The sequence below is a fragment of the Dipodomys merriami genome, unplaced genomic scaffold, assembly GCF_024711535.1.
Source record: "Dipodomys merriami isolate MVZ:Mamm:240054 unplaced genomic scaffold, mDipMer1.0.p SCAF_68, whole genome shotgun sequence".
Lineage (NCBI taxonomy): Eukaryota > Metazoa > Chordata > Mammalia > Rodentia > Heteromyidae > Dipodomys > Dipodomys merriami.
In genome coordinates, this window is record NW_027206268.1 from 2,072,326 (window position 1) to 2,099,790 (window position 27,465).

General features: G+C 52.6%; 2 protein-coding genes across 4 annotated transcripts in view; one reads left to right on the plus strand and one right to left on the minus strand.

The window, feature by feature from the left end:
* Positions 1-27,465, minus strand: part of Topbp1 (DNA topoisomerase II binding protein 1) — an 81,455-nt gene that overhangs the window by 25,598 nt on the left and 28,392 nt on the right. The window contains exons 1-3 of one of the 3 annotated variants that reach the window (XM_070005436.1): positions 8,498-8,626; positions 1,740-1,830; positions 861-995 (exon numbers count right to left, since the gene is read on the minus strand). In XM_070005436.1, the coding sequence (XP_069861537.1) occupies positions 861-995; positions 1,740-1,823 (219 nt within the window). In that variant the 5' untranslated portion in view covers positions 1,824-1,830; positions 8,498-8,626. Of the gene's footprint in view, positions 1-860; positions 996-1,739; positions 1,831-3,176; positions 3,367-8,497; positions 8,627-27,465 lie in introns of those variants that run through there. The other 2 variants (XM_070005435.1, XM_070005434.1) reach the window with 2 other exon arrangements.
* LOC138815987 (inhibitor of carbonic anhydrase-like) lies at positions 5,183-25,950 on the plus strand. Its single transcript, XM_070005438.1, has 17 exons — positions 5,183-5,308; positions 8,621-8,793; positions 10,119-10,227; positions 10,943-11,104; positions 11,318-11,495; positions 12,797-12,852; positions 16,572-16,750; positions 17,254-17,425; positions 18,627-18,769; positions 20,125-20,215; positions 20,815-20,871; positions 21,840-21,995; positions 22,817-22,958; positions 23,379-23,443; positions 24,142-24,326; positions 25,108-25,294; positions 25,791-25,950. Exons 1-17 carry the CDS (start codon positions 5,266-5,268, stop codon positions 25,823-25,825), a joined length of 2,133 nt encoding a protein of 710 aa, XP_069861539.1. The 5' UTR covers positions 5,183-5,265; the 3' UTR covers positions 25,826-25,950.

Genomic DNA, 27,465 nt, shown 5'->3' on the forward strand with positions numbered 1-27,465 from the left:
GGTAGTAAGCACTACACTGAGGTCTTTTCCTACGCTATTCGTTCCTCCCTATTCTCTTGCAATACAGTAAAGCTCAACACTAAAGTGTTTCTTTACTATAATACTTACAAGTGGAGCTTATTTATTACCCCTAACTACAAAAACTACATGTAATAAAAGCCTTTTAAAAACAGCACTGCAGCCAGGCGCCGGTGGCTCACACCTGTCATCCTAGCTACTCAGGAGGCTGAGATCTGAGGATCCAGGTTCAAAGCCAGCCAGGATGGGAAAGTCTGTGAGACTCTTACCTCCAATAAACCACCAGAAACCGAAGAGGCGCTGTGGCTTAAGTGGTAGGGTGCTACCTTGAGCTGTAGAGCTCAGGGACAGCGCCCAGACCCAAGCAGAGCTCAACCCCCACAACCGACCAAAAATAAATAAAAACACCCTGCCAAGCACCAATGGCTCATGCCTGTAATCCTAGCTACTCAGGAGACTGAGATCTGAAAGATCATGATTCAAGACCAGCCCAGGAAAAAAGAAAGTCTGTGAGACTCCATCTCCAAAATAACCAGCAAAAAGCCAGACTTGCAGAGGTGGCTCAAGTGAAAGAGCACCAGCTAAGCAAAGAAGTATAGCAAGCCTATGTACTTAAGTTCCAAAGCTGACACTGGCAAAAAGAAACAAAACATTATTCTGGCCTCTCTAGACCAGAGGAATCACCAAGTATTGGAATATGAGTTAACACTTCAGGACTTATAAGGAACTTAGGAGGCAAAAACAACCTCCCACAAAAAAAAAAAAAAAAAAAAAAACCCTACAAAACAAAAAACAACAGCAACAACAAAAACAACTAATGAACAGATGAGAAGTTAGCAAACCTTTTTAAGATGCTCAAAAACAGGGCCACTAAAAGGGTCACAGATATAAAGTGATCTGTCATTCTGCTTCATCTGTATTGCTTCTTCTTCTGTGATCATCTGAAGATATTCTTCAGAATGGAATTCCTTTATGGACTGGAAAACACACACACACACACACCAGAAATGAGTTCCATCATTTAAGTGCTACCAACTCTTCAAAATCCATCTTCGACCCAGTCTTTTCCCTACTGAAAGCAAGAACCTCCTGCAAAAGATGCCCAGGTGGTCTCCTCCTCCCACTCAACGCTCGTGAAAAATAGGTATTCCCCATACAGTGCTTAGTCATTTTTACTGAGCACAAATCTAATGGAGTTAGGCATGGTAAGTAGCACAGGCCTGCAATCTGGCAGAGGCAGGAAGATTTCAAGGGGAAGGCAGCTTGGGAAAAGGGAGTGAGAACCTGTCTCTAAAAGAACTTGGCTCACACCTGTAATCCTAACTACCCAGGAGGCTGAGATTTGAGGACTGAGTTGGAAATTGAGTGACTCTAATCTCTAATCCCAGAAAGAGCTGGAAGTGGTGCTGTGGCTCCAAATACGAGAGCATTAGGCTTGAGCAAAAAGAGCTCAGGGACAGCACCCAGGCCCCTCAGCAGTCTCAAGCCCTAGGACCAGCAGGAAAAAACAACAACAACAACAACAAAAAACCTTGGGGCATGATTCAAGTGACAAGTGTGCTCTGTATGGCCTCTTGCCTTTACTCTCAGAAGCGTGAGCCACTGGTAGTGGTCTGAATGTCCATTTCTAAGACAAAAAGCGCAACCATTACACAAACAAACAACAAAAACCACTTAAAAATAAGGGAAAGTATTCAGGACATTAAACTTGTTCTTCTTACCTCCAGAGCTTTAAAAAAACATTCAGAGTTGGCTGGCGACTTTAAAAACTTCACAAAAAACGGTTCTTGGCCATTTCTAGACATTTCCGAACTGTCAAAAAAAAAAGAAAGAAAGAATGACAAAAAAATTGTGTCTGGATGAAGTGAAATCCCAGGACCCCAGGGTGCAGGAGTGGATGGGCGTGGCTTGGTGGCCCTAGGTTGAACACACAAAACATCTGTGGATGTCAGTACCCCCTCAGCCCACCCCTAAGTGCACAGCCTTTTAAATAAAAGTATGACCACATCTTTCCCCTGCTCAGCCCCCTTACAGAGCCTGGGTGCCCCTGCGCCCCAACTCTCCCCAGGATGCCTAAGGGCTTGGAAGACCCCACCCCCACCCCAGGGCGGGGTGACCTCTTGTGCCCTGGCTCCCCAGGGGAAGGCTGAGGCCTTGAACTCCCCCCAAAGCCTGGGTGACCCCATGTCCCAACCCCCAGGAGTAAAGCTGAGGTCTTGAACCCCCCCCCCAATAAGCCTGGATGACCTCGCCCACCCCACCTCTGTGCCTGGCCCCCAGGTTGAGGCCTGAATCCTGGACCCCTCCCACCCCCCCCCCCAGCCTGGGTGACCCCGCACCCCGACCCGGGGGTTGAGGCCTGAATCTTGCCCCCCGCCCCACCCAAACCTGGGTGACCCCGCGCCCGGACCCCAGGTTGAGGCCTGAATCCTGGACCCCCCCAGCCTGGGTGACCCCGCACCCTGACCCCAGGTTGAGGCCTGAATCCTGGACCCCCCAGCCTGGGTGACCCCGCACCCTGACCCCAGGTTGAGGCCTGAATCTTGCCCCCGCCCCGCCCAAGCCTGGGTGACCCCGCGCCCCAGCCCCCAAGTTGAGGCCTGAATCTTGGACCCCCACCCAGCCTGGGTGACCCCCGTGCCCCGACCCCGGGTTGAGGCCTGAATCTTGGACCCCCCCCCGAGCCAGGCTCCCAACAAGTTGAGGCCTGAATCTTGGACCCCCCCCCCCAGCCTGGGTGACCCCACACCCCAACCCCAGGTTGAGGCCTGAATCCTGGACCCCCCCCCAGCCTGGGTGACCCCGCGCCCCGACCCCAGGTTGAGGCCTGAATCTTGCCCCGGCCCCGCCCAAGCCTGGGTGACCCCGCGCCCGACCCCGGGTTGAGGCCTGAATCCTGGACCGCCCCCCAGCCTGGGTGACCCCGCACCCCGACCCCGGGTTGAGGCCTGAATCTTGGACCCCCCCAGCCTGGGTGACCCCGCACCCCGACCCCAGGTTGAGGCCTGAATCCTGGACCCCCCCCCCAGCCTGGGTGACCCCGCACCCCGACCCCAGGGTAAGGCCGAGGTCTCGAGCCCCGTCCCCACCCCTCAGCCCCGGCGCCCGGCGCCCCACAGGGGGCAGGCCGAGGTCGGCCCTTCCCGCCGGGCCCTCACCTCGGGGGAAGCCGGGGGCCCCCGGGCGGCGTCTCGGGGGCCGCGCGGCCCGCAGGACGGCGGCTGGAGTCGGGCGCCAGGCTGCCCCGGCCCCCGCGCCCCGGCGGCGCCCCCGGGCCGCGCACACGCAGCGAGCGGGTCGCCCGAGGACCCGGAAGCGGCGCGGGCGCCGAGAACCGACTTTCGCGCCAGGCCAGGGCCGCCTTTCCGGCGGGGCGGGGCTTCCGGCCCTGGGGGGCGGGACTTCCGGAGCCCGCCGGTTCGAGCGCGGGAAGGCGGGAGCGTCCCTCGGGTTCCCCGGCCCCGGCGGCGGCTCCGCGGCTCCGCGGCTCCGGGCCCGCCCGGCCTGCGTGAGGCCCGGGGTTCGAGTCCGCAGCACCGCAGACGCAGGAAAAGGCCGGGAGTGGCGCTGTGGCTCGGGGGGTAGAGCGCCTGCCGGCGGCAAAAGCAGCTCAGCGCCGCGCCCCGAGTTCAAGCCCGGGACGGACCGAGAAAGAAAAGACAGACATGCAGAGAACCAGGCTGGAGCAAGGGGCAGCCTGCCTGTCAGTCATCAGTCTGTCAGTCTGCCTGCCTGTCTGTCAGTCAGTCTGTCTGCCTGAGTCAGTCAGCCTGTCTGTCAGTCATCAGTCTGTCTGCCTTCCTGTCTGTCTGTCTGCCTGCCTATCTGCCTGTCTGCCTGCCTGTCAGTCTGTCTGTCTGCCTGCCTGCCTGCCTGCCTGCCTGTCTATCTGCCTGTCTGCCTGCCTGTCAGTCTGTCTGTCTGTCTGCCTGTCTGCCTGCCTGCCTGCCTGTCTGTCTGCCTGTCTGCCTGCCTGTCTGTCTGCCTGTCAGTCTGTCTGCCTTCCAGTCTGTCTGCCTGTCTGCCTGCCTGCCTGCCTGTCTGTCCACCTGCCTGTCTGCCTGCCTTCCAGTCTGTCTGCCTGTCTGCCTGCCTGTCTGTCTGTCTGCCTGCCTGTCTGTCTGCCTGCCTGTCTGTCTGTCTGCCTGCCTGCCTGTCTGTCTGCCTGCCTGTCTGTCTGTCTGCCTGCCTGCCTGTCTGTCTGTCTGCCTGTCTGTCTGCCTGCCTATCTGCCTGTCTGTCATCAGTCTGTCTGCCTGTCTGCCTTCCTGTCTGTCTGTCTGTCTGCCTGCCTGCCTGCCTGTCTGTCTGTCTGCCTGCCTGCCTGTCTGTCTGTCTGCCTGCCTGCCTGTCTGCCTGCCTGCCTGTCTGCCTGCCTGCCTGTCTGTCTGTCTGTCTGTCTGTCTGTCTGCCTGCCTGTCTGTCTGCCTGTCAGTCTATCAGTCTGTCTGCCTGTCTGTCTGCCTGCCTGCCTGTCTGCCTGTCAGTCTGTCTGCCTGCCTGTCTGTCTGCCTGTCAGTCTGTCTGTCTGCCTGCCTATCAGTCTGTCTGCCTGCCTGACTGTCTGTCTGCCTGCCTGCCTGCCTGTCTGCCTGCCTGTCAGTCTGTCTGCCTTCCAGTCTGCCTGTCTGCCTGCCTGTCTGCCTGTCAGTCTGCCTGCCTGCCTGCCTGTCTGTCTGTCTCTTCTAAGAACCTTGGTACAGTTTCAAGGCCCCGGGAATGAGAGATCTAATGATACAGGGCTCCGGTACATACGCCAGGGAGGCGTTTGTTTTTCTAGGACTGCTGCAACAAATGATCACAGGGCCCCCCTAGGCGTGTGTAAGGCCGGAGGCCTGAGTTCAGCCTCTCTGGGCTGAAGTCAGGATGCCCGCTGAGCTGCGCTCCACAGGAAAGCCTCTTTTCTTTGCCCTCTTCCAACTTGAGAGCTGCCCACACATTCCTTGGCTGGCGGCCCCGACCCGTCCCCCATCTTCGAAGGCAGCAGAAATGGCCAGACATGGTTGTGGAAACCTGTAAATCCAGCACCTGAGAGGCTGGACTGGGTCACAGTTCTGGGGCAGTAGTTGTCATGGGTGGACTGAGAGCCAGCAGATGAAGGGTGAGTGGGTGGGACTCTGGGGCTGGTGACCCAGGCCAGGGGAGGAAGGGGTGACAAAGGCCATCCAGCTCTGTTCTGTTCACCTGGACCCAGCCAGGCTTCAGGCCGAGGACGGAGAGACCCAGGCTCTGGGAGACGCAAGGATAATGAGGCTGGCAATCTGTGCTCTGCTAGGTGTGGGGGTGCTGGGTGAGTGCATCGGGGACCTGGGTGCTGGAGGGTCATTCACCGAGGGACCCCTGCGCCACAGCCCCACAGAACAATCACTGTCTAAGGGACTGCTGGGTGGCTCTGGGTGGTGCTAAGCCTGGTTCTTTTAAGTAAAAATTGTCTTTACATAACTAACACCCGCTGGCTGTGAAGACAGGAATCTAGATGAGGCAGACCTAACTCCTAGCATAGGCAAGTCATCTCTAGTTTAAAAAGAACAAAAACAAACCGGGCACTGGTGGCTCACACCTGTCATCTCAGGAGGCTGAGATCTGAGGATCATGGTTCAAAGGCAGCCGGGGCAGGAAAGTCCCTGAAACTCTTATCTCCAGTGAGCCATCAGAAATCTGGAAGTAGCGCTGTGGCTCAAGTGGTAGAGCGCTTACCTTGAGCTGAAGAGTTCAAGGAGAGTGCCCAGGCTCAGAGTTGAAGCCCCACGACCAACCAAAAGAACAAAACCCTGTGCATTCATGACAGGGTGTGTTTTTACCTGGGGTGGGGTGGGGGCAGGATCCTTCATCCTGGGCTCTTGGTGGGATTAGAGAATGTGCCAGTTACCTAGGTGCCCGGAATCCCAGCTACTCAGGAACCTGAGATGTAAAGATCCCAGTTCAAAAGCCAGCCTGGGCAGTAGAGAGTCCGTGAGACTTTTACTTCCAGTTAACCAGCAAAAAGCTGGAAGTGGAGCCGTGGCTCAAGTGGTAGAGTGCTAGCCCTTCAGCGGATAAAAGTTCCGGGACAACATCTAGGCCCTGAGTTCAAGTCCCAATACTGGCACATGCCCCTCGTTCTCCCCCTTATCCCCAATATAAAGATCAACTGTTGGATCTGAGCAGATGCAGTTCTGTGAGACCTGTGTAAAATCTTCCTTAGATGGGGGTGAAGGGGAGGGGTAAGCTTAGGACCCTGTACAGAGGGAAGGTCAGCGAAGACCAAGGAGTCGGTGCCAGCCCTTCCCAGCCCAGCATCGCCCCTCGGGGTGCACAGTGAGCTCCATGGGCCTGGGATAGTCTGGGAAGGTAGACCACAGGCATGAGCAGTGGTCCAGCGAGGTCCAGCTACAGTGGCAAGAAAACACAGGGTGCACACCAGTGGTCTCTCTCAAAGTCTCTCCAACAGGCGTTGTGTTGTTTGTTCTTTTATCTTCTGTCCTGGCCAAGTCAGGCCCTGGGCAAAAGTTCAACTTTGCTCAACTGGGGCTTTGTTTCCTAACCAGAGGCCGGAGTTGCCCTGTCCCCTTGGACCTTCCCCCTATACGCTCTTCCTCATGGCTGCTGGACGAGGGCTCTCCTTGTGGTTTGAGGCCAGTAGGAGCAGGGAAGTAGTCGGTGAGACTCTCATCTCCAATTAAGCAAAAGGGAGAAGCAGAGCTGTGGCTTAAGTGGTAAAGAGTGCCAGCCTTGAGCAAAAAAGCTCAGGGACGGCACCCGGGCTCGGAATTCAAGCCCCCAAACTGGCATGCTCTTGTGCACACATATCCATGCGTGTGCATGTGTGCACTTCCACACACGAACACACACACATACACACACACACACTGCTGGTGGCCAGTGACAAGAAGTAACCAAAGCAGATGGTTGCAGTGGTGTATACCTATAATCTCAGTTTCTGTAGAGACAAAAAAATCAGGAGGATTGCAGTTAAAGGCCAGCCCTGGAAAAACAGGATTAGTGAGATGCCAACTTAATTAGCAAGCTGAGTGTATCAGTACATGCCCGTGGTCCCAGCTACTGGGAGGTAGAAGGATGGCAGTTCAGGCTGCCAATCAAAACACAGGAGACAGCCAGGCCCAGGTGCCCCACGCCCGGCATCCTAGCTATTCAGGAGGCTGAGATCTGAGGATCGAGGTTCAAAGCCAGCCTGGGTAGGAAAAGTCTGGGAGAATCTTATCCTCAGTGAGAAAACTGGAAGTGGCGCTGTGGCTCAAAGCGGTAGAACGCTAGCCTTGAGAAAAAAAAAGCTCAGGGACAGCACTCAGGCCCTGAGTTCAAGCCCCAGAACTGACCAAACAAAACAAAGCAAATAACAACAAAAACCAAAACATGAGACCTTACCTGGAAAGCAACAAAAGCTAAAAGGAACAATGAGGCCATTTCATATAAAGTCTGAGGATGGTGGCCTTTTGTGTGGCTTTTTTAATTTTTATTTTTATTTATTTATTTATTTTTTTATTTTTTTTTGTCAGTCGTGGGGCTTGAACTCTGGGCCTGGGCGTTGTCCCTTAGCTCTTCAGCTCAAGGCGAGCGCTCTACCACTTGAGCTACAGCGCCACTTCCGGTTTTCTGGTGGTTTTATTGGGGATAGGAGTCTCACGGTCTCTCCTGCCCGGGCTGGCTTTGAACCGCGATCCTCAGATCTCAGCCTCCTGAGTAGCTAGGATTACAGGCGTGAGCCACCAGCGCCCGGCTATTTTTTACTTTTTGGTCGGTCATGGGGCTTGAACTCTGGGCCTGGGCGCTGTCCCTCAGCTCTTCAGCTCAAGGCGAGCACTCAACCACTTGAGCTACAGCGCCACTTCCGGTTTTCTGGTGGTTTATTGGAGATAGGAGTCTCACGGTTTCTCCTGCCCGGGCTGGCTTTGAACCGCTATCCTCAGCTCTCAGCCTCCTGAGTAGCTAGGATAACAGGCATGAGCCACCAGCGCCCGGCTTTATTTTTATTTTTTCTTGGCATAATGTACTGGGGCTTGAACGTGGGGCCTAGTTCTTGGTTCATCTTGCTTGCTCAATGCTAGTGCTCTACCATGTCAGTCAGACCCACATTCCTGCAGTTTGCCGGTTAGTTGGAAGATGAAATCTCCCGGACTTTTCTGCCTAGGCTGTCCTCGAACTGCAATCCTCCATGTCTCAGCCTCCTGAGTAGCTAGAATTCCAGGCATGAGCCAAGGGTGGCAGCTCACATAACATTTTTTATTGGTGGGGGTGAGGGGGCTTGAACTCTGGGCCTGGGCGCTGTCCTTCAGCTCTTCAGTTCAAGGTGAGCACTCTACGATCTGAGTCACAGCACCACTTCTGGCTTTTTCTGCTTATGTGGTGCTGAGGAATCGAACCCGGAGCCTCATGCATGCAAGGCAAGCGCTCTACCACTGAGCCACCTTCCCAGCCCACAGACTTTGTTTATAATCTAAGGGTACAGGACGATTCAGAGACACAGACCCTGAGAACCCACCTGTTAGGCAGCTAATCCAGCTGCATGCACACATACCCAGCTGACCCTTTCTCTTGCCTTTGACCTCCTCTTCCAGCAGAGAAAGTTGCGTGTGCCTAGCCCCTGCCTGCTCCTCTCTCCTAGGGCTGTGTCTGGCTGCCCCGGGGCAGACTGTAAGGTGGTGTGCCGTGTCAGATCACGAGGCCGCTAAATGCTCCAGTTTCCGAGAGGCCATGAGAAAAGTCCTTCCTGCAGATGGTCCGTCTGTCACCTGCGTGAAGAAAAGATCTCACCTGGATTGCATCCATGCCACGGCAGTGAGTCACAGCAGCCCGAAAGGGACACAGAAGTCCCTATTCTCTGCCTGTCCATCTTATCTATCTCTCTTCCTTTCTTTTCTTTCTTTCCTTATCGACATAGGCTATAGCGGCTCACTCCTAGCAACTCAGGAGGCTGAGATCATCTGAGGATCTCAGTTCAAAGCCAACCCTGGCAGGAAAGTCTATGACGTTCTTATCACCAATTAACCAGCCAAAATCTGGAAGCGGAGCTGTGGCACAAGTAGTAGAGCAGCAACTTCGAGTGAAAAAGTTCAGGGACAGTGCCTGGTCCCTGAGTTCAATCTCTAGTACAGGTGCATGCATACCTGCATACACTCATGCACACCCACATACACACACGCACACAGAGATGTAAAATTCATGTAAAACAGAAATAAAAGTATTAGTATTTTAGTCAGATTCTGCTGGCTCACACCTGTCATCCTAGCTACTCAGGAGGCTGAGATCTGAGGACCACAGTTCAAAGCCAGCCAAAGCAGGAAAGTCTGTGAGACTCTTATTTCCAATTCACCACCACAAAACAAGCAGAGTAGGAGAGCGCTAGCCTTGAGCAAAAGAGTTCAGGGACAGTACCCAGGCGCCGAGTTCAAGGCCCACAACTGAAAAAAAATCGGTATTTTCATATAATTGCATGCCTGGAAAGTACCGTAGAAGTGAACAAATGCACGATCAATATCTCATAAGCAATATTAAGTTTTAAGTACCAGCCATTAATTAGAGAAAAATATTCCAGAATTGTGATCTCGCAACTCGTTTTTATTCTAAAATAACAAACTGATGTAGGAGACGAAAGAACCCTGGTCGGTGGGAAGGTAAATTAGTGCAGCCATTATGGAAATGATTGTGAAATTTCATCAAGACACTGAACACCAGCCAGGCACCTGTGGCATGTCATGCCTATAGTTCTAGCTATTCAAGAGGCTGAGATCCAGAGGATCGTAGTTTGAGACCATCCTGGGCAGAAATTTCTGTGAGGATCCATCTCCAAAATAACCAGCGAAAAGCCAGTCTGGAGGCATGGTTCAAGTGGAAGAGCACCAGCTTGGAGCAAGAAAGCCAAGGAAAAACAGGGGGCCGTAGTACAGGCACATGCACAAAAACCTAAGAACTACCGTAGATCCTTTTATAATACTCCTGGGCATATACTTTAAGGAACAGAGACACCTACACAAATCTTAGTAGCGACATGCATCATGGAGACGGCCTAGCTCTCTCTGGACCAGACGCCCCTGGTAGAGAGGTAGGAGAATCATCCCCAGCGGTAGCGGGCTCCATTCATTGCCACATCTTATCTCCGCCAGGCAGACAAAGTAGATGCTGTGACCCTTGACGGAGGTTTGGTGTTCAAGGCCGGCCTGGCTCCTTACAACCTGAAACCCATTGTGGCCGAAGTCTATGGATCAGAAGACGGTGTGCTCCCTCTCCCAGCCCCCCCAGCCCCCGCAGGGACCTCTACTTTCTGGTGGGACCGTTCAGCCTTTGGGGGGGAAGACAGGGGTGGGGCAACGCTGCTAGAGCTCACCGTAGCCAGGTGAGTAGCCTCAGCCCAAGAGGGCGGTGCTGTCCTCAGTCCAATGCCTACCCCTGGGGCTGGGCCCACGGGAAGCCCGTCTCTGGAGACCGGCCCGCATCCTCCATGGGTTGTGATGCCCCAAAGATCGTGCGGTCAGGAGGCTCTTCCGTGTTCCCGCCTCCTGCTTATGAGGCATGACCCAGCGTCACCAGAAGGGACCATGCCATGTGGCGCTGTGGCTCAAGTGGTAGAGCGCTCTCCCTGAGCTGAAGAGCTGAGGGACAGCGCCCAGGCCCAGAGTTCAAGCCCCCACGGCCGACAAAAAAAATGACAGGAGGTATGGCTCAGCAGGAAGAGCAACCTGCCTAGCAATCATGTGAGGCTATGAGTTTGAAACCCCAATATCACCAAGGAAAACATCCCCCCCCCCAAAACCAGAAGTGTACAGTGTTATATAAGCCAGGGGTAGTTGGTGGCCGCAGAGGGGTTCAGTTTTCTCTCCCCTCCCTGCTTACCTGGGAATGGCGCCCACCTTGGGGCCTCCGGGAAGAGCTCAGCCGTGGCGAGGGGGCCATGCCCCATAGGCCTCTCTTCCTCCCTGCTCCTCTGCAGATCCACAAACCCACCATTACGCCGTGGCCGTGGTGAAGAAGGGCACGGACCTCCAGCTGAACCAACTGCGGGGCGCCAAGTCCTGCCACCCAGGCCTGGGCTGGGCAGCGGGCTGGCACGTGCCCCTGGGCACGCTGCTGCCCTCTGGGTCTGTTGGCACAGGTGAGCCGGCTCAGGTGCAGGGGGGAGGGAGGGGGTCTCACCTTGGTGGTCCAGATGGACCACGCCGGGGGTCCCGAGTCACTAAGACGTGTGGGGGTTGGGGGGGGGCCCAGCTCTCCCAGGCTCCAGGCCGACTTTGCGAGCAGGGCCCTCGTGGTCCCGGGCCCCATCTGGGTATGGTATGGGGCATGAAGTGCTCACCCCTGTCCGCAGACGAGCCGGGGCCCGCGCGTCTGTCTGAAGCCGAAGCTGCCCGGTTCTTCGGTGGCAGCTGCGTCCCTTGCGCCAACGCCACGTTCCCCGGCCTGTGCCGCCTGTGCGCGGGGAGAGGGACGGACAAATGCGCCTGCTCCTCCCAGGAGCCCTACTTCGGCTACTCGGGTGCCTTCGGGTGAGTGCCGGCTGCCGCCCCTCCTTGCTCTTCAGCTGGGCACCAGGGGCTCACTTGCTACCCTGAGGATCGCGGTTCGAAGCCAGCCTGGAACTGGAACTGGGTGTACACAAACGGTAGAGCTACTGGCCTTGAGTGGAAAACTTCAAGGGGGACAGCACCCAGGCCCTGAGTCCCAGCCCCTGGATGGGTGCACCTGCGTGTGCGCGCGCGTACACACACACACATACACACACGTAACACACGCACGCACACTCAGAGTAACAAAAGTTCCCGGAGTGGTAGGCCTGTACCAGGTGGCTCCAAGGGCCTGTCCTTGTGTCCAGCCAGCACCACACCAGTGTTTTGTGTGGAAGTCTCCTTCCTGTTTCCCCCTACCCCCCCTTGACCCCCGCCCTGCCCCGAGCCTGGTGTGCGTCTGTGTTACCCTCCTTACCCTCCCCAGACCACGAGAGGCTGAGGGATTCTAGGATCTTCAGACACGAGACTGGGATGCTGGTAGGGCCAAAGCCAGGCCGTGCTGACGCGCATCCTGTGTTGAACCTCACCCCTGCCTGTCCTGGCCTCCCCTCAGCCCCCCGCCGCACATTCGGGGCCTGCTCAGAACCGAGAGCAAAGCCTGGCGACTGCTCCCGCCCGTCACCCTAGCTTCTGAGAAGCCTGAGGTCTGACGGCCGTGGTTTGGAGCCAAGCTCAGGGCAGGAAAGTCCGTGAGACACTTATCTCTCCTTAACCAGCAAAAAGCCAGAAATAGAGGTGTGGCTCAAGTGGGAGAGAGCCAGCCCTGAGCATAAATAAATAAGTGACGAGAGAAAATAAGGCCCTGAGTTGAGTTCAAGCCCTGGTACTCGCATCGAACCAAACCAAAACTGTTTTTTGGTTTTGTTTTTTTTTTCTGCCAGTCCTGGGGTTTGAACTCAGGGCCTGGGCACACTGTCCCTGAGCTTCTTTTGCCCAAGGTTAGCGCTGCTACCACTTGAGCCACAGAGCCACTTCTGGCTTTTTCTATGTCTGTGGTGCTGAAGAATTGAACTCAGGGCCTCATGTGTGCAAGGCGAGCACTCTACCACTGAGCCACCTTCCTAGCAGCCCCCGCCCCCCGTGACTGTTTTATTCAGGGAATTCATAGACCTCACCCCTTCCTCCCCTAACCCCCGGGAGAGGCCATCACTCTGGTGATGACTGAAAGGCCCTTAAAAGCTCCGGGGGTGGGGGGGAAGTGGGGGACTGTTGGATGGACGGTAGAGATGGCAGGGGGGGCCCAGGGCCCAGGGTCTAATGGTGGCTTTCCTGCTCTCCAGGTGTCTGCGGGATGGCGTGGGGGACGTGAGCTTCGTGAGGCACATGACAGTGTTTGGTAAGTGGGGGGAATAAAGGAGCAGAAGGCTTTCCCCAGAGCTTCCTTACACCTCGAGATGAGTGACAGGCATCTGTTCAAAGCCACAGAGAGACTTTTTTTTAATGAAAAGTTTCTATAGTTTGCACTTTTTTTTTTTTTGGTCGGTCATGGGGCTTGAACTCTGGGCCTGGGTGCTGTCCCTCAGCTCTTCAGCTCAAGGCCAGTGCTCTACCATAGCGCCACTTCTGGTTTTCTAGTAGTTTATTGGAGATCAGAGTCTCACAGACTTTCCTGCCCGGGCTGGCTTTGAACCACGATGCTCAGATCTCAGCCTCCTGAGTAACTAGGATGACAGGCGTGAGCCATGGGCGCCCGGCTCAGATTCTGGATTTATCATCAGTTAGATGATAAACTTACGGTCTCACTCCACATGGATGAAATCTAAATGAGCCGTGCGACGGACCAGCTCGGCCGGAGCACTGGGACCGACGGGACAGGGATCTCGGGATAGGTGGGCAAAGGAGTCGGCGAAGTGACAAACAGACACAGACTCAAAAGAGTTGCATCTGAGTGTATCTTTATTGAGGAGAATTAACATTTTTATACAGTGTGTGATTGTGACATAGATTCTTTGTTTATTTAAGCACGTAATCAATTTTTTAAAAGGCAAAGCATTGATGAATTACATGAAAATTAATGACTATCCCACCAACTGTTTAAGCTAAGTGGTGCGAAACAAGTCTAGCATATTGTTTAATAGAATACGTCATCTATTCAGCCTTTTTTATGTTTAATAATTAACAAACCTAAGACAGGGCTGTACTTACATTATACTCTTTTTAATTTTATCCAACTAATTTCATCTTTATAAGCTCCTGTATAAGGAAATGGTTCTTGGTTGGTACAGGAAATATGTTACTAACTTTATATTTTGTGTGAAAACACCATCTATTCCCTATAATGTAAGTTGGACTAAACTTAATCATAACTGTTGGGAGAATCTTTCTTTTTCTTTTATAATCAGAGGTCCCTTCTTTTTAGAACTCTCTAAACTACTGGGATAACTCTTTCTAACTTAGTTTAGTTTATTGATTTTGTCTATTAGACATATCTAGAAATTTTAAGTCTTTATATTTACTATTCATGAGCTGTAAAACCGCTTGTGAAGTTGTAGGAGTTTCTGGAGGCAACGTCACATCAGATGATAGATTGATTGGGGGATTGCCCACATTTAATCTTTGGCCTTAGTCTTTATTACTTTAGAGAAGCCATCTCTATTGGACTGGAAAAATACAACATGCTCTGTTCACGGATCAATGGAAAAATAGCCAAAATGAGAATAAAGGCAACGAATGTACAGCCAAGAAGAATATAGTAAGAATAAAGGTAGAGGCTATAAAGGTGCAGCCAAGTGTATGGGAAGCCTTGAACCAACATCCCCTTCCTGGGGGCATGCTTCCTTGAAGCTCTTTGTCCAACACAATCTCTCACGCAGACTCCGCAGAAGGTGGGGTGGCACCCACTGGTCACAGAAAGATGTCCACTCAGCTGGAAATACCAGGAACCACTGGAAGTGAAGAAACTTAAGTGTTTGACCTTGTTTCTCTGGCCAGAGACTATTCATTGAACTTGCAGTCCCTTATTCTGTTGTCGAGGTCAAATCAGAAGCCATCTGTCCACCACAGGCAGCTTTATGGAAGTGCTCCGCCCACCTGCGCTGGCTTCTCTTTGCTGAACCCAGCTAAGGACTCCTTGCAGACACATCTTCATGGCTGCTTTGCCTGCTGTGATCTCTGCTCCTTTCCAAATGCTTGCTTCGGCAGCTTCCTCTCCATTGTGCCTCTCGGACTGGGTTCCCATAGTGGTTGGATACTGAGCTGCTTGTTAGAGGAGGAAACAAGAGTTGTTGTATACAATGGCAGGCCTGAGTTGGCCTGGAGGCAGGACAGACGCTCTCCCAGGTGGGACTTGTCAGGGCACAGGGCAGGCATCCTGCCACTGGGCCCTGGGTCACTGTGGTGAGCAGCAGTCACACTGGAACTTCTCTTTCTCAGAGAACAACGGGTTAATTCTGACCAGATTGTCTTTTTTAGGGAATCCAGTTCTCCACCAACTCCTGGGGGATGCCTGGGGCTTGAGTCTATGCCAGGCTCCACTCCTGTCCAGAACCTTTCATTACAAATGTTTCAACCAAGTGTACGTGGCGTGGCAGAGCCGGGCTCCCGTTCATCGCCAGGGCTGAGGTCCTCACATTTTCAGTTCCTGACAGCCTGATGTTTTTGCACGATGTGGTCATTCTCACGTTCTTCCTGCCCTGGGTCGGCCCTTCGCGGGTCACCCTCCTCATTACCTCCTACTGTACCATTTGGTTGGCACTTTGGCAATGGATGTGTGTCCTGCCTGCGTTAATTTTTTTTTTTTTTTATGATTGGGGTCACCTCTCGGTCTCATTATGCAGACCAAGATTTTTTTTGGGGGGGGAGGGGTCCGGTTGTGGGGCCTGAACTCTGGGCCTGGGCGCTGTCCCTCAGCTCTTCAGCTCAAGGCGAGCGCTCTACCACTTGAGCCACAGCGCCACTTCTGGCTTTTTTCTTTTTTCTTATGTGGTGCTGGGGAATCGAACCCAGGGCCTCATGTATGCAAGGCAAGCGCTCTACCACTGAGCCACCTTCCCAGCCCCACCAAGATGTTTTTAAGACAATTGACATTCTGTCCTTTGGCCGGTCAAGTATACCACAGAGAGGCTGTGGGTAGCCTCTTACAACCCAGATTGACTTTGCCCCAAACTATTATGTCTGCTAGTTGGTACGTATGGTCCCTTTTTGCAATTCATGTATTACATTCATTCATTAATTGATTGATTGATTGTGCCACTCCTGGGGCTTGAAATCAGGGCCTGGACATTGAGCATTTCTTTTCTTTTCTTTTTGGCTCAAGGCAAGCGCTCTACCACTTGAGCCACGCCACCCATTCTGGTTTTCTGGTGGTTTATTGGAGATAAGAGTCTCATAGCCTTTTCTGCCCCGGGGCTGGCTTTGAACCGAGATCTTCAGATCTCAGCCTGCTGAGGGAGTTAGGATCACAGAGGTATGCCACCTGGTGCTGGCTCTGTTCCCGTTTTGTGAGGGGACACGAGTCCTAGTGCACTCCATTCTCTTCTAGCTTGACCTCATCTTTGCGAATTACAACTCGTAGGTGCCTAGTTGCATCGCCCCTTTGGATACCTCCAAGGAGCGTGTTTCTCCGTATCTGTAGAGAGCCCTCGCTGGGCACCAAGGCCTCTTTCCCACCTTTGGCCCTGCATCCTGCACTATGACTGGGAGCCACTGGCTTCTGCTTCCTGGATGTAGAACATGAGTTTGAGGGGACCAGCACCGGTGGCTCACGCCTGTCATCCTAGCTACTCAGGCGGCCGAGATCTGAGGATTGTGATTCAAAGACAGGTCTCAGCAGGCCTTATTGGAGTCATCTCCAATAAGCCAGCAAAAAGCTGAAGTGGAGGTGTGACTCAAGAGGCTAGAGCACCAGCCTTGAGGAAAAGAAAAAGAAAAAGCCAAGTGAGTAGGAGGAGGACCCAAGTTCAAGCCCCAGAGTGCTGGGGAAGATTTTTCTGTTAAGTCCTCTTTGGGTCACACAGCTGTGGCTCACTGTGTGTGTGTGTGTGGGGCAGGTGCACAGCGCATGCACGTGGGGGGCTCTGCCTGGGGCCAGCCGGCCTGTGCTCTGCCTCCCCCCAGAGGTCCTGCCCGAGAAGGCCGACAGGGACCAGTATGAGCTGCTGTGTCCGGACAACACCCGGAGGCCGGTGGACGAGTACGAGCAGTGCCACCTGGCCCGGGTGCCCTCCCACGCCGTGGTGGCCCGAAGCGTGGACGGCAAGGAGGACCTGATCTGGGAGATCCTCAACAAGGCCCAGGTATTCCCGCCACTGCCTGGGGGGGGATGGGGGACCCCTCCCCCGGCTTTGCCTTCTGCCTACCCCAGAAATCCTGGGTCTACCAGTCACAGTCAAAATTCTCCTGTGCCGGGCGCCATGGTGGCTCCCGCCTGTCTGAGATCGGAGGATCACGGTTCAAAGCCAGCCCGGGCAGGAAAGTCCGTGAGACTCCTAGCTCCAATAAACCACCAGAAAAGCGAAGTGGCGCTGTGGCTCAAGGGGTAGAGCGCTGGCCTTGAGCTGAAGAGCTGAGGGACAGCGCCCAGACACAGAGTTCAAGCCCCAGGATTGACAAAGAAAAAAAAAAAAAGTATTTCCGGAGCATGGTGAAGTGCAGGGAATGGTGGTTGTGTCCTGTCGGGGAGGGGGGGGGCAGTGGAGGTGACAAGTCTCTCCCTTTCTCTGGTTTGGTGTTTGTATCGTGTCGACCTTCACCTCGGTGTCAGCTCCTTCCTGTGCTCTTCCTCTTCACCTTTCAACAGGAACATTTTGGAAAAGACAAGAGGTCAGAATTTCAACTCTTTGGTTCCCCGCACGGGAGAGATCTGCTGTTCACCGATGCCGCCCGGGGCTTTGTACGGGTCCCCCCTAAAATGGATGCAAAGCTGTACGTGGGATATGAGTATCTTTCCACCACTGGGCAGCTGGAGACAGGTATTAGGGGTGTGTGTGTGTGTGTGTGTGTGTGTGTGTGTGTGTGTGTGTGTGTGTGTGTGTGTGTGTGTGTGTGGTGTGTGTGTGTGTGTATGTGTGTGTTATAAATATTGGGCCTTGAACTCAGTGCCTAGCTTTCTTTGCTCAAGGCTAGCGCTCTACCACTTGAACCACAGCTGGCTTCTGGTTTTTTGGTGGTCCATTGAAGGTAAGAGTCTCCTGGACTTCCCTGTCCAGGCTGGCTTCAAACATGATCCTCAGATCTCAGCCTCCTGAGTAGGTAGGATGACAGGCGTGAGCCACCTGCTCACGGCCTGTGAGGAGATTTTCTGATGAGCTGGGAGAAAGATTTAAGTTATGTGATTATCCAGAGGAATTTGAAGACCTTCATGTTGTAGGAAACTTGAAGTAATGATGGTTCTAAGTCCCTGTACTCAACGGGGCGACCGTCCCAGTGACAGGAAGAACAATCTGATCTAAGCAGGAGTTAAGAATGAGCCACTAGGCCACTCGAGAGCAGAACCCCAACTCCAAAGATTCAGGGTGCAGCTCCTGCCTTCCACCAGATTCACCACAATGCACCTATTTATATCTATATATGTATATATATAATGTATACATATATATATATATATATATATATATATATATATTGTTTTTTGTTTTTTGGGTCCAGTCGTGGGGACTGAACTCTGGGCCTGGATGTTGTCCCTCAGCTCTTCAGCTCAAGGCTAGCGCTCTACCACTTGAGCCACAGCACCACTTCTGGCTTTTTTTCTTTTTGCTTATGTGGTGCTGAGGAATCGAACCCAGGGCCTCATGCATTCAAGGCAAGCGCTCTACCACTGAGCCACCTTCCCAGCCCATATACTTATATATTATATCTCTATATTTAGATACCATCCTGCCTCCCTCCCTCCCTTCTTCCTTTTACTTTCTTTCTTCACTCTTCTTTTCCTTCCCTTTGTCTCTTCTTCCTCCATTTTCCCTTTCCCCTCCCTTTCCTGTCTCTGTCTGTCTGTCTGTCTCTCTCTTTCTGGGAAGTCCAGCCTTGGATGGAAACCTAGAAGTCTCTGCTTTGGGCTGGAGCTCCACGAGGCCTCTCTGAGGTGGGGTGGGACCCTCGATTGGCAGTCCCAGGAAGCGGGGGAGGCGTCCTGTGGGGTGGGGTTCCCTGACCCTTCTTCTCTCCCCGTGCTAGGTGTGGGGGAATTCCCAGGGGTGCGGTGGTGCGCGGTGGGCCGCCATGAGAAGGCCAGGTGTGAGGAGTGGGGCGCGGTGAGCGGCGGGGCCCTGGGGTGCGCCGTGGAGGAGACGCCCGAGGACTGCGTGGCAGCCATCATGGTAGGAGGGCCTGCAGGCCAGAGGCACAGAGCTTCTGCGGAAGGGGGTCCCCGCTAACGTTCCACACCCCCCAACCCCAACACCTGCTACTCCTTCAGTCGAGGGCCAGCCCCAGTCCCGGGTGACCTCCTGGGGCCTCAGGCCTGGGCCCTAAGGGAACTTCAGACGGGTGCCCTACTTTCAATAAGTGTAAGGAATCTTCTAGGATGTGGATGGGGGACACTGTGGGATTGATTTACTCTTGTGCCGGTACTGGGACTTGAACTCCTGGCCTCCTACTCTCTGGCTTGGCTTTTCTGCTCAAGGCTGGTGCTCCACCACTTGAGCCACACTTCCCACTTCCTACTTTTGCTGGCTAATTGGAGATAAGAGTCTTGAGGATTTGTCTGCCCAGGGTGGCTTCGAACCTCTGATTTTCCTAGGTAATGAAATCATCAGGTTAAAAACTACTTTTATTTTATTGTTTCCCAGTCCTGGGGCTTGAAATCAGGGCCTGGGCACTGTCCCCTAAGATGCTTTTTGCTCAAGGCTAGCACTCTACCACTTGAGCCACAGTGCCACTTCCAGCTTTTTCTGTGTATATAGTACTGAGGAATTAAACCCAGGGCTTCATGCATGCTAGGCACTCTACCACAAAGCCACCTCCCCAGCCCCTAAAAACTACTTTTTTTTTTTTTGGTCCGGTTGTGGGGCCTGAACTCTGGGCCTGGTTGCTGTCCCTCAGCACTTCAGCTCAAGGCTAGCACTCTACCGCTTCAGACATAGTGCCACTTCCAGCATTTTTCTTTTTTGCTTATGTGGTGCTGAGGAATCGAACCCAGGGCCTCATGCATGCAAGGCGAGCGCTCTACCACTGAGCTACCTTCCCAGCCCCTAAAAACTACTTTTAATAGCTGTCTACAACTCCACCAAGTATTTCTGCCTCCGTTGATTTGACCAGGTTCTAAATATTGCCATGTGAGTAATTTCCAAATCCCTAGTTATTACAGGTAATACAGGATTGAAACTTTAGTACCTGCGTCAATATTTAATGAACTTAATTGATTTTCAATATTTGCTTAATCTTAACAGATTCATATAGCTCCTGCTTTTGTTGATGTTGTTGTTAGTACTAGGGATTGAACTCAAGGCCTAGCATGGCTTTGAACCACTATCCTTAGATCTCAGCCTCCTGGGTAGCTAGGATTCCAGGCATATGAGCCACCGGTGCCCGGCTCGGACGCTCACTTTGACACGGTAGCTTTGGTTAGCACAGGGCTTGTGATGTGAGGGGCTGGCAGGTGAGAAAGCGCTGAGGGTCAGCAGGACGGGAGAGAGAACAGGCCTTGCTGCTCACTACTGATTCGTTTCTTCAGAAAGGAGAAGCTGACGCCATGAGTTTGGATGGTGGACACGTCTACCTCGCAGGCCAGTGTGGGCTTGTGCCTGTCTTGGCAGAGAATTATGGTGAGTAGAGGGGGACACCTCTCTGTCCCAGCCCCCCCACAGATCACAGACGTAGAAAATCAAGCTAATAATAGAGTTGCAAGAGAGGGAGATGACAGGTGACAATTCCCTTCCCTGACGTCAGAACTAGGTAAGATACAGATGTAGGAGCTGGACGGGTGGAGCTCAATGAATACCCGCCCCCCTTTCTTTTAAATGGAGATAGTGGTGTTGGACGGTATGGAGTAGAACTTACATACCTATCATGAAAGGATCTTTTGCCAGGATCTAGAGTGATCCCGGCCTCCCTCTTCCTTGGACCTCGATCCTCCTGTTTATGCTTCCTCAAACAGCCAGGACGACAGACATCCCTTCTGCCTGGGTTTTATTAATGTAGATGGGGATGGGGGTAGAAGGCGGCTCCTGTGAGCTTTTTGCCCGGATTGCCTCAAACCACATTCTTCTCAGACTCAGGGTAGGTTAGAATGACTGCAGCAAGCCCCGGTGCCTGGCTCTTGTTTTCGATGTTGGAGACACACTGAGGAACGCCTGACTTTGGATGGAGCTGACGTGAGGGTTTCAGAGGCTGAGTTCCTTGGTTACTTCTATTTTCCTTTCAGAGTCTAAACACGGGAGTGAGCGTCATGGGTCGAAGTGTGTGAACACGCCCTTAGAAGGTGAGTGACCAGCCCTGGAGCTCAAGTAGGCTTAGTACTGGGAAAGATGGTGAGAAAACCTTAAACACACACACACACACACCTTAAATAGTTGGGTGCCAGTGGCTCACGCCCGTCATCCTAGCAACTCAGGAAGCTGAGATCTGAGGATCGAGGTTCAAAGTCAGCCCGGGCAGGAAAGTCTGTGAGACTCTTCTCTCCAATGAACCACTCAGAAAACCGGAAGTGGTGCTGTGGCTCAAGTGGTAGAGCGCTTGCCTTGAGCTGAAGAGCTGAGGGACAGCGCCCAGGCCCAGAGTTCAAGCCTCACAACCAACAAAAACAAAAACACCCTTAAATAAACTTGCTAGACTTGGAAAGCAGAAATAGGAGGAAGAGGAGAAGACGGAGGCCCAGTTCACTATTACAATGTGCACACCTGTCCCAAAGCATCCATAATGAATAACTAATAATTAACAATAGTTCATTGATACAGCACAGCACAGGCAGCTGACAAAGGAGTCCTTCTCCATGTGGACTCTTGCCCAGCACCCCCAGCTTTGGACCTTGGGGGTTCCATAGTATACAGGTAGGGAAACTGAGGCTCAAAGACAGCCTGGATTGCACAGGACCATCCAGGCGGGAGAGGGGCTGCCCGTGAGCTTGCGAAGAGGCGGGGTGATGGTCACACAGCTCCCCCTCCTCCTGGAAATTCCTGGCTCTCCTTTTCATCCTACGGGGTCGGGAAACCACAGGTGTTCAAACAGAACTGATTCACGTTGAGGTTTGAGGGGGAGCCGGGCGACCTGAGCATAGCATCTCCTGTGAGACAGAAGGGGCCACGTGGCCGTCGACCTGGGGACGGGAAGCTCCAACTTCTGCCACAGCTCCTGCATCCTATTTGGGGGTGGAGGAGGCAGGGGCTCTGTCCTTCCCCTTCCCCCATCCCAACCCCTTCTCTTCCCCATCATGGTGTTTCCCCTTGCAAGGCTATTACGCCGTGGCTGTGATTAAGAAATCAGATGTTGGAATCACCTGGAATTCTCTACGGGGCAAGAAGTCCTGCCACATGGGGGTTGGCACCTCTGCAGGCTGGAACATCCCCATGGGTTTAATATACAACCAAACTGGGTCCTGCAAGTTCGGTGAGTGTGTTCTTGCGGGTGTGGTGGGTGTGTGGGCCTGGGGGGGGGGGATGGGAGAGACTCATGCAGGGGCCTTCCCTCCGCCCTCACCCCTGTGCTCCTGGAAGGCGATGGGTTTCTGGGAAAGATGAGATGGTCAGAAAGATGTCAGAAATGGACTCAGAGAGCAATGGGAGCACATGTGGTATACCTGCACGTTGGCATGCATTTGACTTTGACACCTAAGCCACACATCGGACCTATGTAATTCCTTCCTTCCTTCCTTCCTTCCTTCCTTCCTTCCTTCCTTCCTTCCTTCCTTTCCTCCCTCCTTCCCTCCCTCCCTCTCTCCCTGCATCCCTCTCTCTCTCCCTAGATCTCAGCTTCCTAATTAGCTAGGATTATAGGCGTTACACTAGGATTACAGGATTACACCAATGCCTGGATTATCAGGTTCTGATGTTTTGGTTAGCTTGTGGAGTTTCAACTCAGGGCCTGGGCGCTGTGTCCCTGAGCTTTTTTTTTGCTCAAGGCAAGCACTGTATTACTTTGAACCACAGCACCACTTCCGGTTTTCTGAGTGGTTCATTGGAGATCCGAGTCTCACGGACTTTCCTGCCTGAGCCGGCTTTGAATGGCGATCCTCAGATCTCAGCCTTCTAAGTAGCTAAGATGACAGGCGTGAGCCACCGGCACCCGGCTAGGTTCTGATTTTTAATAATAATATGTCAGCATGTATAAAGAAGTACTGCAGATCGAGAGAGTCGGGCAATTTTAAGAACACACTCCGAGGCTTTCCTGCTATGGTGGGAAGATCTGATTCCGGTTGTCCTTCCCCACAGACAACTTCTTCAGCCGCAGCTGTGCCCCTGGTTCTAACCCCGACTCCCGTCTCTGCGCGCTGTGTGGTGGGGGTGACAACCCTGCCCATACATGTGCTCCCAACAGCCAGGAGAGGTACTTCGGCTCGGCCGGGGCTCTCAGGTGAGTGGGGTACATGGACCTCCTTTCTCTCTGAACACACACACACACACACACACACACACACACACACACACACACACACACACACACACACACACACACACACACACACACACACACACACACACACACACACACCGGCAAACTCCTCATCCTCATCCAGCATCATCTAGAAGGAGCCAGCAGCAGAAGCCAACTACAATTTCCTCATGTGACTCCAAAGACCAAAATCAGGTCTGGTTCTAGAATATTCCCCTGCAAGCCCCGCTGACTTGAAGCATCTCGGGTGGAGTCCTGGGGAGAGGCCAGAGCGCTGGCTGTAGGGCTGTCACACTGGAAGTGTGGCTGTGTGTGTGTGTGTGTGTGTGTGTGTGTGTGTAAGGGGTGTGACTCCTCACTGATTTGTCCCTCGCCGTGCAGGTGTCTAGTTGAGAAGGGAGATGTGGCTTTTGTGAAGCATCGGACGGTCCTGCAGAACACCGCCGGTATGTCACCATGCTGTACTTCCCTGTTGTGTCAGATAGGAAACTCTTCCAGTGACTTAAGTCCTTATACTTTATTTTTGTGTGTGTGCCAGTCCCGGGGTCTGAACTCAGGACCTGGGTGCTGTTTGTGAGCTTCTTTTGCTCTAGGCTAGCATTTCACCCCTTGAGCCACAGATCTCCTTCTGCCTTTACTACTTCTTCTTCTTCTTATATTATTATTATTATTATTGCCAGTCCTGGGGCTTGAACTCAGGGCCTGGGCGCTGTCCCTGAGTTTCTTTTGCTCAAGGCTAGCACTCTACCTTTTGAGCCACAGCACCACTTGCAGCTTTGTCTGTATATGTGGTACTGAGGAATCAGACCCAGGGCTTCGTGCATGCTACGCAAGCACTCTACCACTAAGCCACCTTCTCAGTCCCTGCACAGACATTCGTAATCTTAATATTCAATTAATTGATCTTTCTCTTCTTGGCTAAGCTTTTTTTAACATTTATTTTGTGAAATCTTTGCCCTTAAATGGGTTAAAAAAAACATGAGCCAAAATTGGTTGTGAGTGCCCGGGTTTTGTTTTCCTATCCTGCTTTACTGTAAAAGCGTTGTTTCATTTCTCTGGACCTCTGAACTCTCGCAGGTATCGACTGTCTGGCATGCTGTCACCAAATCCATCAGCTGTGCCTGACACGCCCCTCTCTCCCTAGGAAAGAACCCTGAGGCCTGGGCTAGGGACCTGAAGCAGGAAGATTTTGAGCTGCTGTGCCTTGATGGTACCAGGAAGCCCGTGACCGAGGCTCAGAACTGCCACCTAGCCACAGTGCCGAACCACGCCGTGGTGTCAAGGAAAGATAAGGCAGATTTTGTTCGCAGGATCCTCTTCAACCAGCAGGTACGGGCTACTCTGTTCATCCTTTCTCCCTTACGGAGCTGGCTCAAGCGGTCTCACGCTAGGCTGAGCTTAATGTAGGGAAAGCAGAATGGAGGTTATTCTTCCTGACCCATAGGGGGCGCCAAACCACACTTTCCTCAACCTGGGCAGGCTTGGTGCTATCCTGGGCTTCTGGGCGCCGGTGGCTCACGCCTGTCATCCTAGCTACTCAGGAGGCTGAGATCTGAGGATCGCGGTTCAAAGCCAGCCTGGGCAGGAAAGGCCGTGAGACTCTGTATCTCCAAGGAACCACTCAGAAAACCAGAAGTGGCGCCGAGGCTCAAAGTGGTAGAGCGCTAAGCCTTGAGCACAAAGAGCTCAGGGACAGCACCCAGGCCCTGAGATCAAGCCCCAGACAACATTGAGACACCTTATGATTTGTGATCAAATCGTGCTTGAGCAGAGATGAGCGAGTTGGCCGACTGGGAGCTCTGTCTACCGTGGGTTTGTCAACATCATCTCCATTTACAAATGGGTAAACCAAGGCTTGCTCTTCAAGCCACAAAAACAAGGATGTGGCGGGGCTAGGATCTGAAACCAGAGATTCATTGCTTCCCGACATTTTACTATAGTACTTACTAAGCTACACTGTGTCTGGGTTTCTCATAGGCTAGACCCAAGTAGTCAAGCAGATTCAGGTCTTCTGAGCACAATACCCAATCCTATGCTTCTGGAAAACTCTTGTCTGTCTGTCTGTCTGTCTGTCTGTCTGTCTGTCTGTCTGTCTGTCTGTCCAATCCAGGAGCTCTTTAGAAGAACCGGGTTTGAATACCGGATGTTCCAGATGTTTGACTCCTCAGCCAAGGACCTGCTATTCAGTCATGACACAGAATGTCTGGCCAACCTGCAGAACAAAACAACTTACGACAATTACGTAGGGCCAGAGTATCTTACGTTCATGGCCAACTTTAAGCCATGCATAGTCTCCGGTAAGTAGAACGGAACTCCGAGGAGAAATGACCCGGCGACGGAGGTCCATGTATTTGTATTAAGGGTTAATAGCTAAGAACAAAACAAGGTGGAGAGGGTCTCCCTGCCCTGTAAGAGGATTCAGAAGTCTCAATGAGGTGACTCAATTAGACCACTCAGCTCCAAAAGGTTGAACTGTCTTCCAGGGGACCATGGAGTGTGGTCGGACTTCAGATTTCTTGGGAACTGAGCTTGTGTTCATGTTATTCCCATTTATTTACTAAAAAAAAAAAAAGGGGGGGGTCCCCTTCCGTGTAGGCAGAGGGCTTGGGAAAAGACATATTATATCTAACCACCCAGAGAGGACTCATTTGTCAATGCTTGTAAGTAATATGTATAAATAACACTAATGGGTTAGCACTGGGGTAGGCCCTTTCTACAATACATATTTAAGATGACACGACTAAGTCAAAAAGGAGGCCCTGATGGTCTTTTCTCTTGGCTTCTGCTTCACAGAACTTCTGGATGCCTGCACCTTCCACCGAAATTAAAGAGAAATTAAAAAGGGACTCCTGGGAGCCCCCGCTGTGGCAGAACCAACTGTTGCTTCTCTCCGTGTAGAGAGAAGCAATTTTGATGTAGAACTGATGTAAAAAATAAAATGAATTAAAAACTCTGTGTCCTAGCTGGCTCAAAAAAATGTGAGCAGAATAACCTGGCTTGTGTATCCAGTAAAGAGTGTAGAAAGAGTGCCACCAATCCTAACAGACCCTCATGCAAACAGAGGTTATGTTTGCACCCATCATGGGACAGCCGTGCAAATGAAAGACTGTGCCTACACCAATTATAGCAGTCCCTCGTTAAAAAAAAAAAAAAGGGACAGACTGTGTTTGCACCAATCACAGACCTTCTTCTGGGTCACACTAACTAGAGGCTCCTCCTCTGGCCTAGGTGGCTACAGGGTCATTTAGATCCTAGGCAAGGGATGGAAATGTAGGATGGGAACTGTTTGAAACAGTCGTGCCTGGGACTGTGCCTTCAGGAGCCAGCAAACAGCTATGTTTGCCCTTGTAGCTTCCTCAAGGTATTTGTAGCCAGGGCTGGCATGAGCGCCGTCTCTGCTGACTGCTGAGTCTGATAGCCTATTGCTCATGGCAGCCAGTGTACCAGGGAAGTGTCTAACAGCTGCCAGTTAAGAATCAAATCATTCCACCCCCGCTTCTAGCTTATTGGAAGGAAAAAGAAATAATACGGAAGGCATGGATGGACATAAAGGCTTAGCGTTAACCGCACTTTAACTGTATTTAACAATGCTTTCACAGTGCTTGAGCTTACCACAGAGCCTCGGAGAAGAGTTGGGTCCCTCAAATCGGTTCTAACATTGAGTAGAGGAAAACAAGAGGCAGAATCTTGGGGGAGTGGGCAGGGGGGCCCAGGTGGGCATTTGGTAGGGAAACCCCTCAGAGATCTGGATACCAGTGTCCTCATGTCTTTGGCATAATCCTAATCTAGTTGTGTATGGAATGAAATTGAATTTTTTTTTTTTGGAGAGGTTGAATCGGGGAGTCTTTCTTAGAAAGATTGCAGGTGGACTGCTACCTCGAAGACCCGCAGCCCTCGAATACACTTAATGCTGTCAGAAAACAGCTGTGTGAGTAGTAAAGCAAAGAAAGAGCAGAAAAAACACCACCAGCGAACCAGATCAGCTCCACTGGAGAGGGAAAGTGGGATGCCATGGTGGCTAGAGGAGCAGCAGGGCACACTGGGCCTGGTGTAATGGCGCCTGAGCAGGTGGGGGCCTACACAGGGTCCTGGGCAGGGGGTGGGCTCACAGGGCGCTCAAGAATCTCTCAAGTTCATGGCTCAGGATTGGCAGGTCCAGTACTAGCTATTGTCCAAGCCCTGAAATTGAAATTCTTAAGGCTGGGAAAAGAATAGCTGTGACTTAAAAGCCCAACACTTCCCAGAGCACTTCCAGGGTCCTCCATATTGGGGAAAACTCACTGAACACAAAAAGCTTTCAGCCAAGTACTGGTGGCTCACGCTTGTCATCCTAGCTACTCAGGAGGCTGAGATCTGAGCATCATGGTTCAAAGCCAGCCCGGGCAGGAAAGGATGAGAGACTCTTATCTCCAATGAACCACTCAGAAATCCCGAAGTGGCACTGTGGCTCAAGGAATAGAGCACTGAC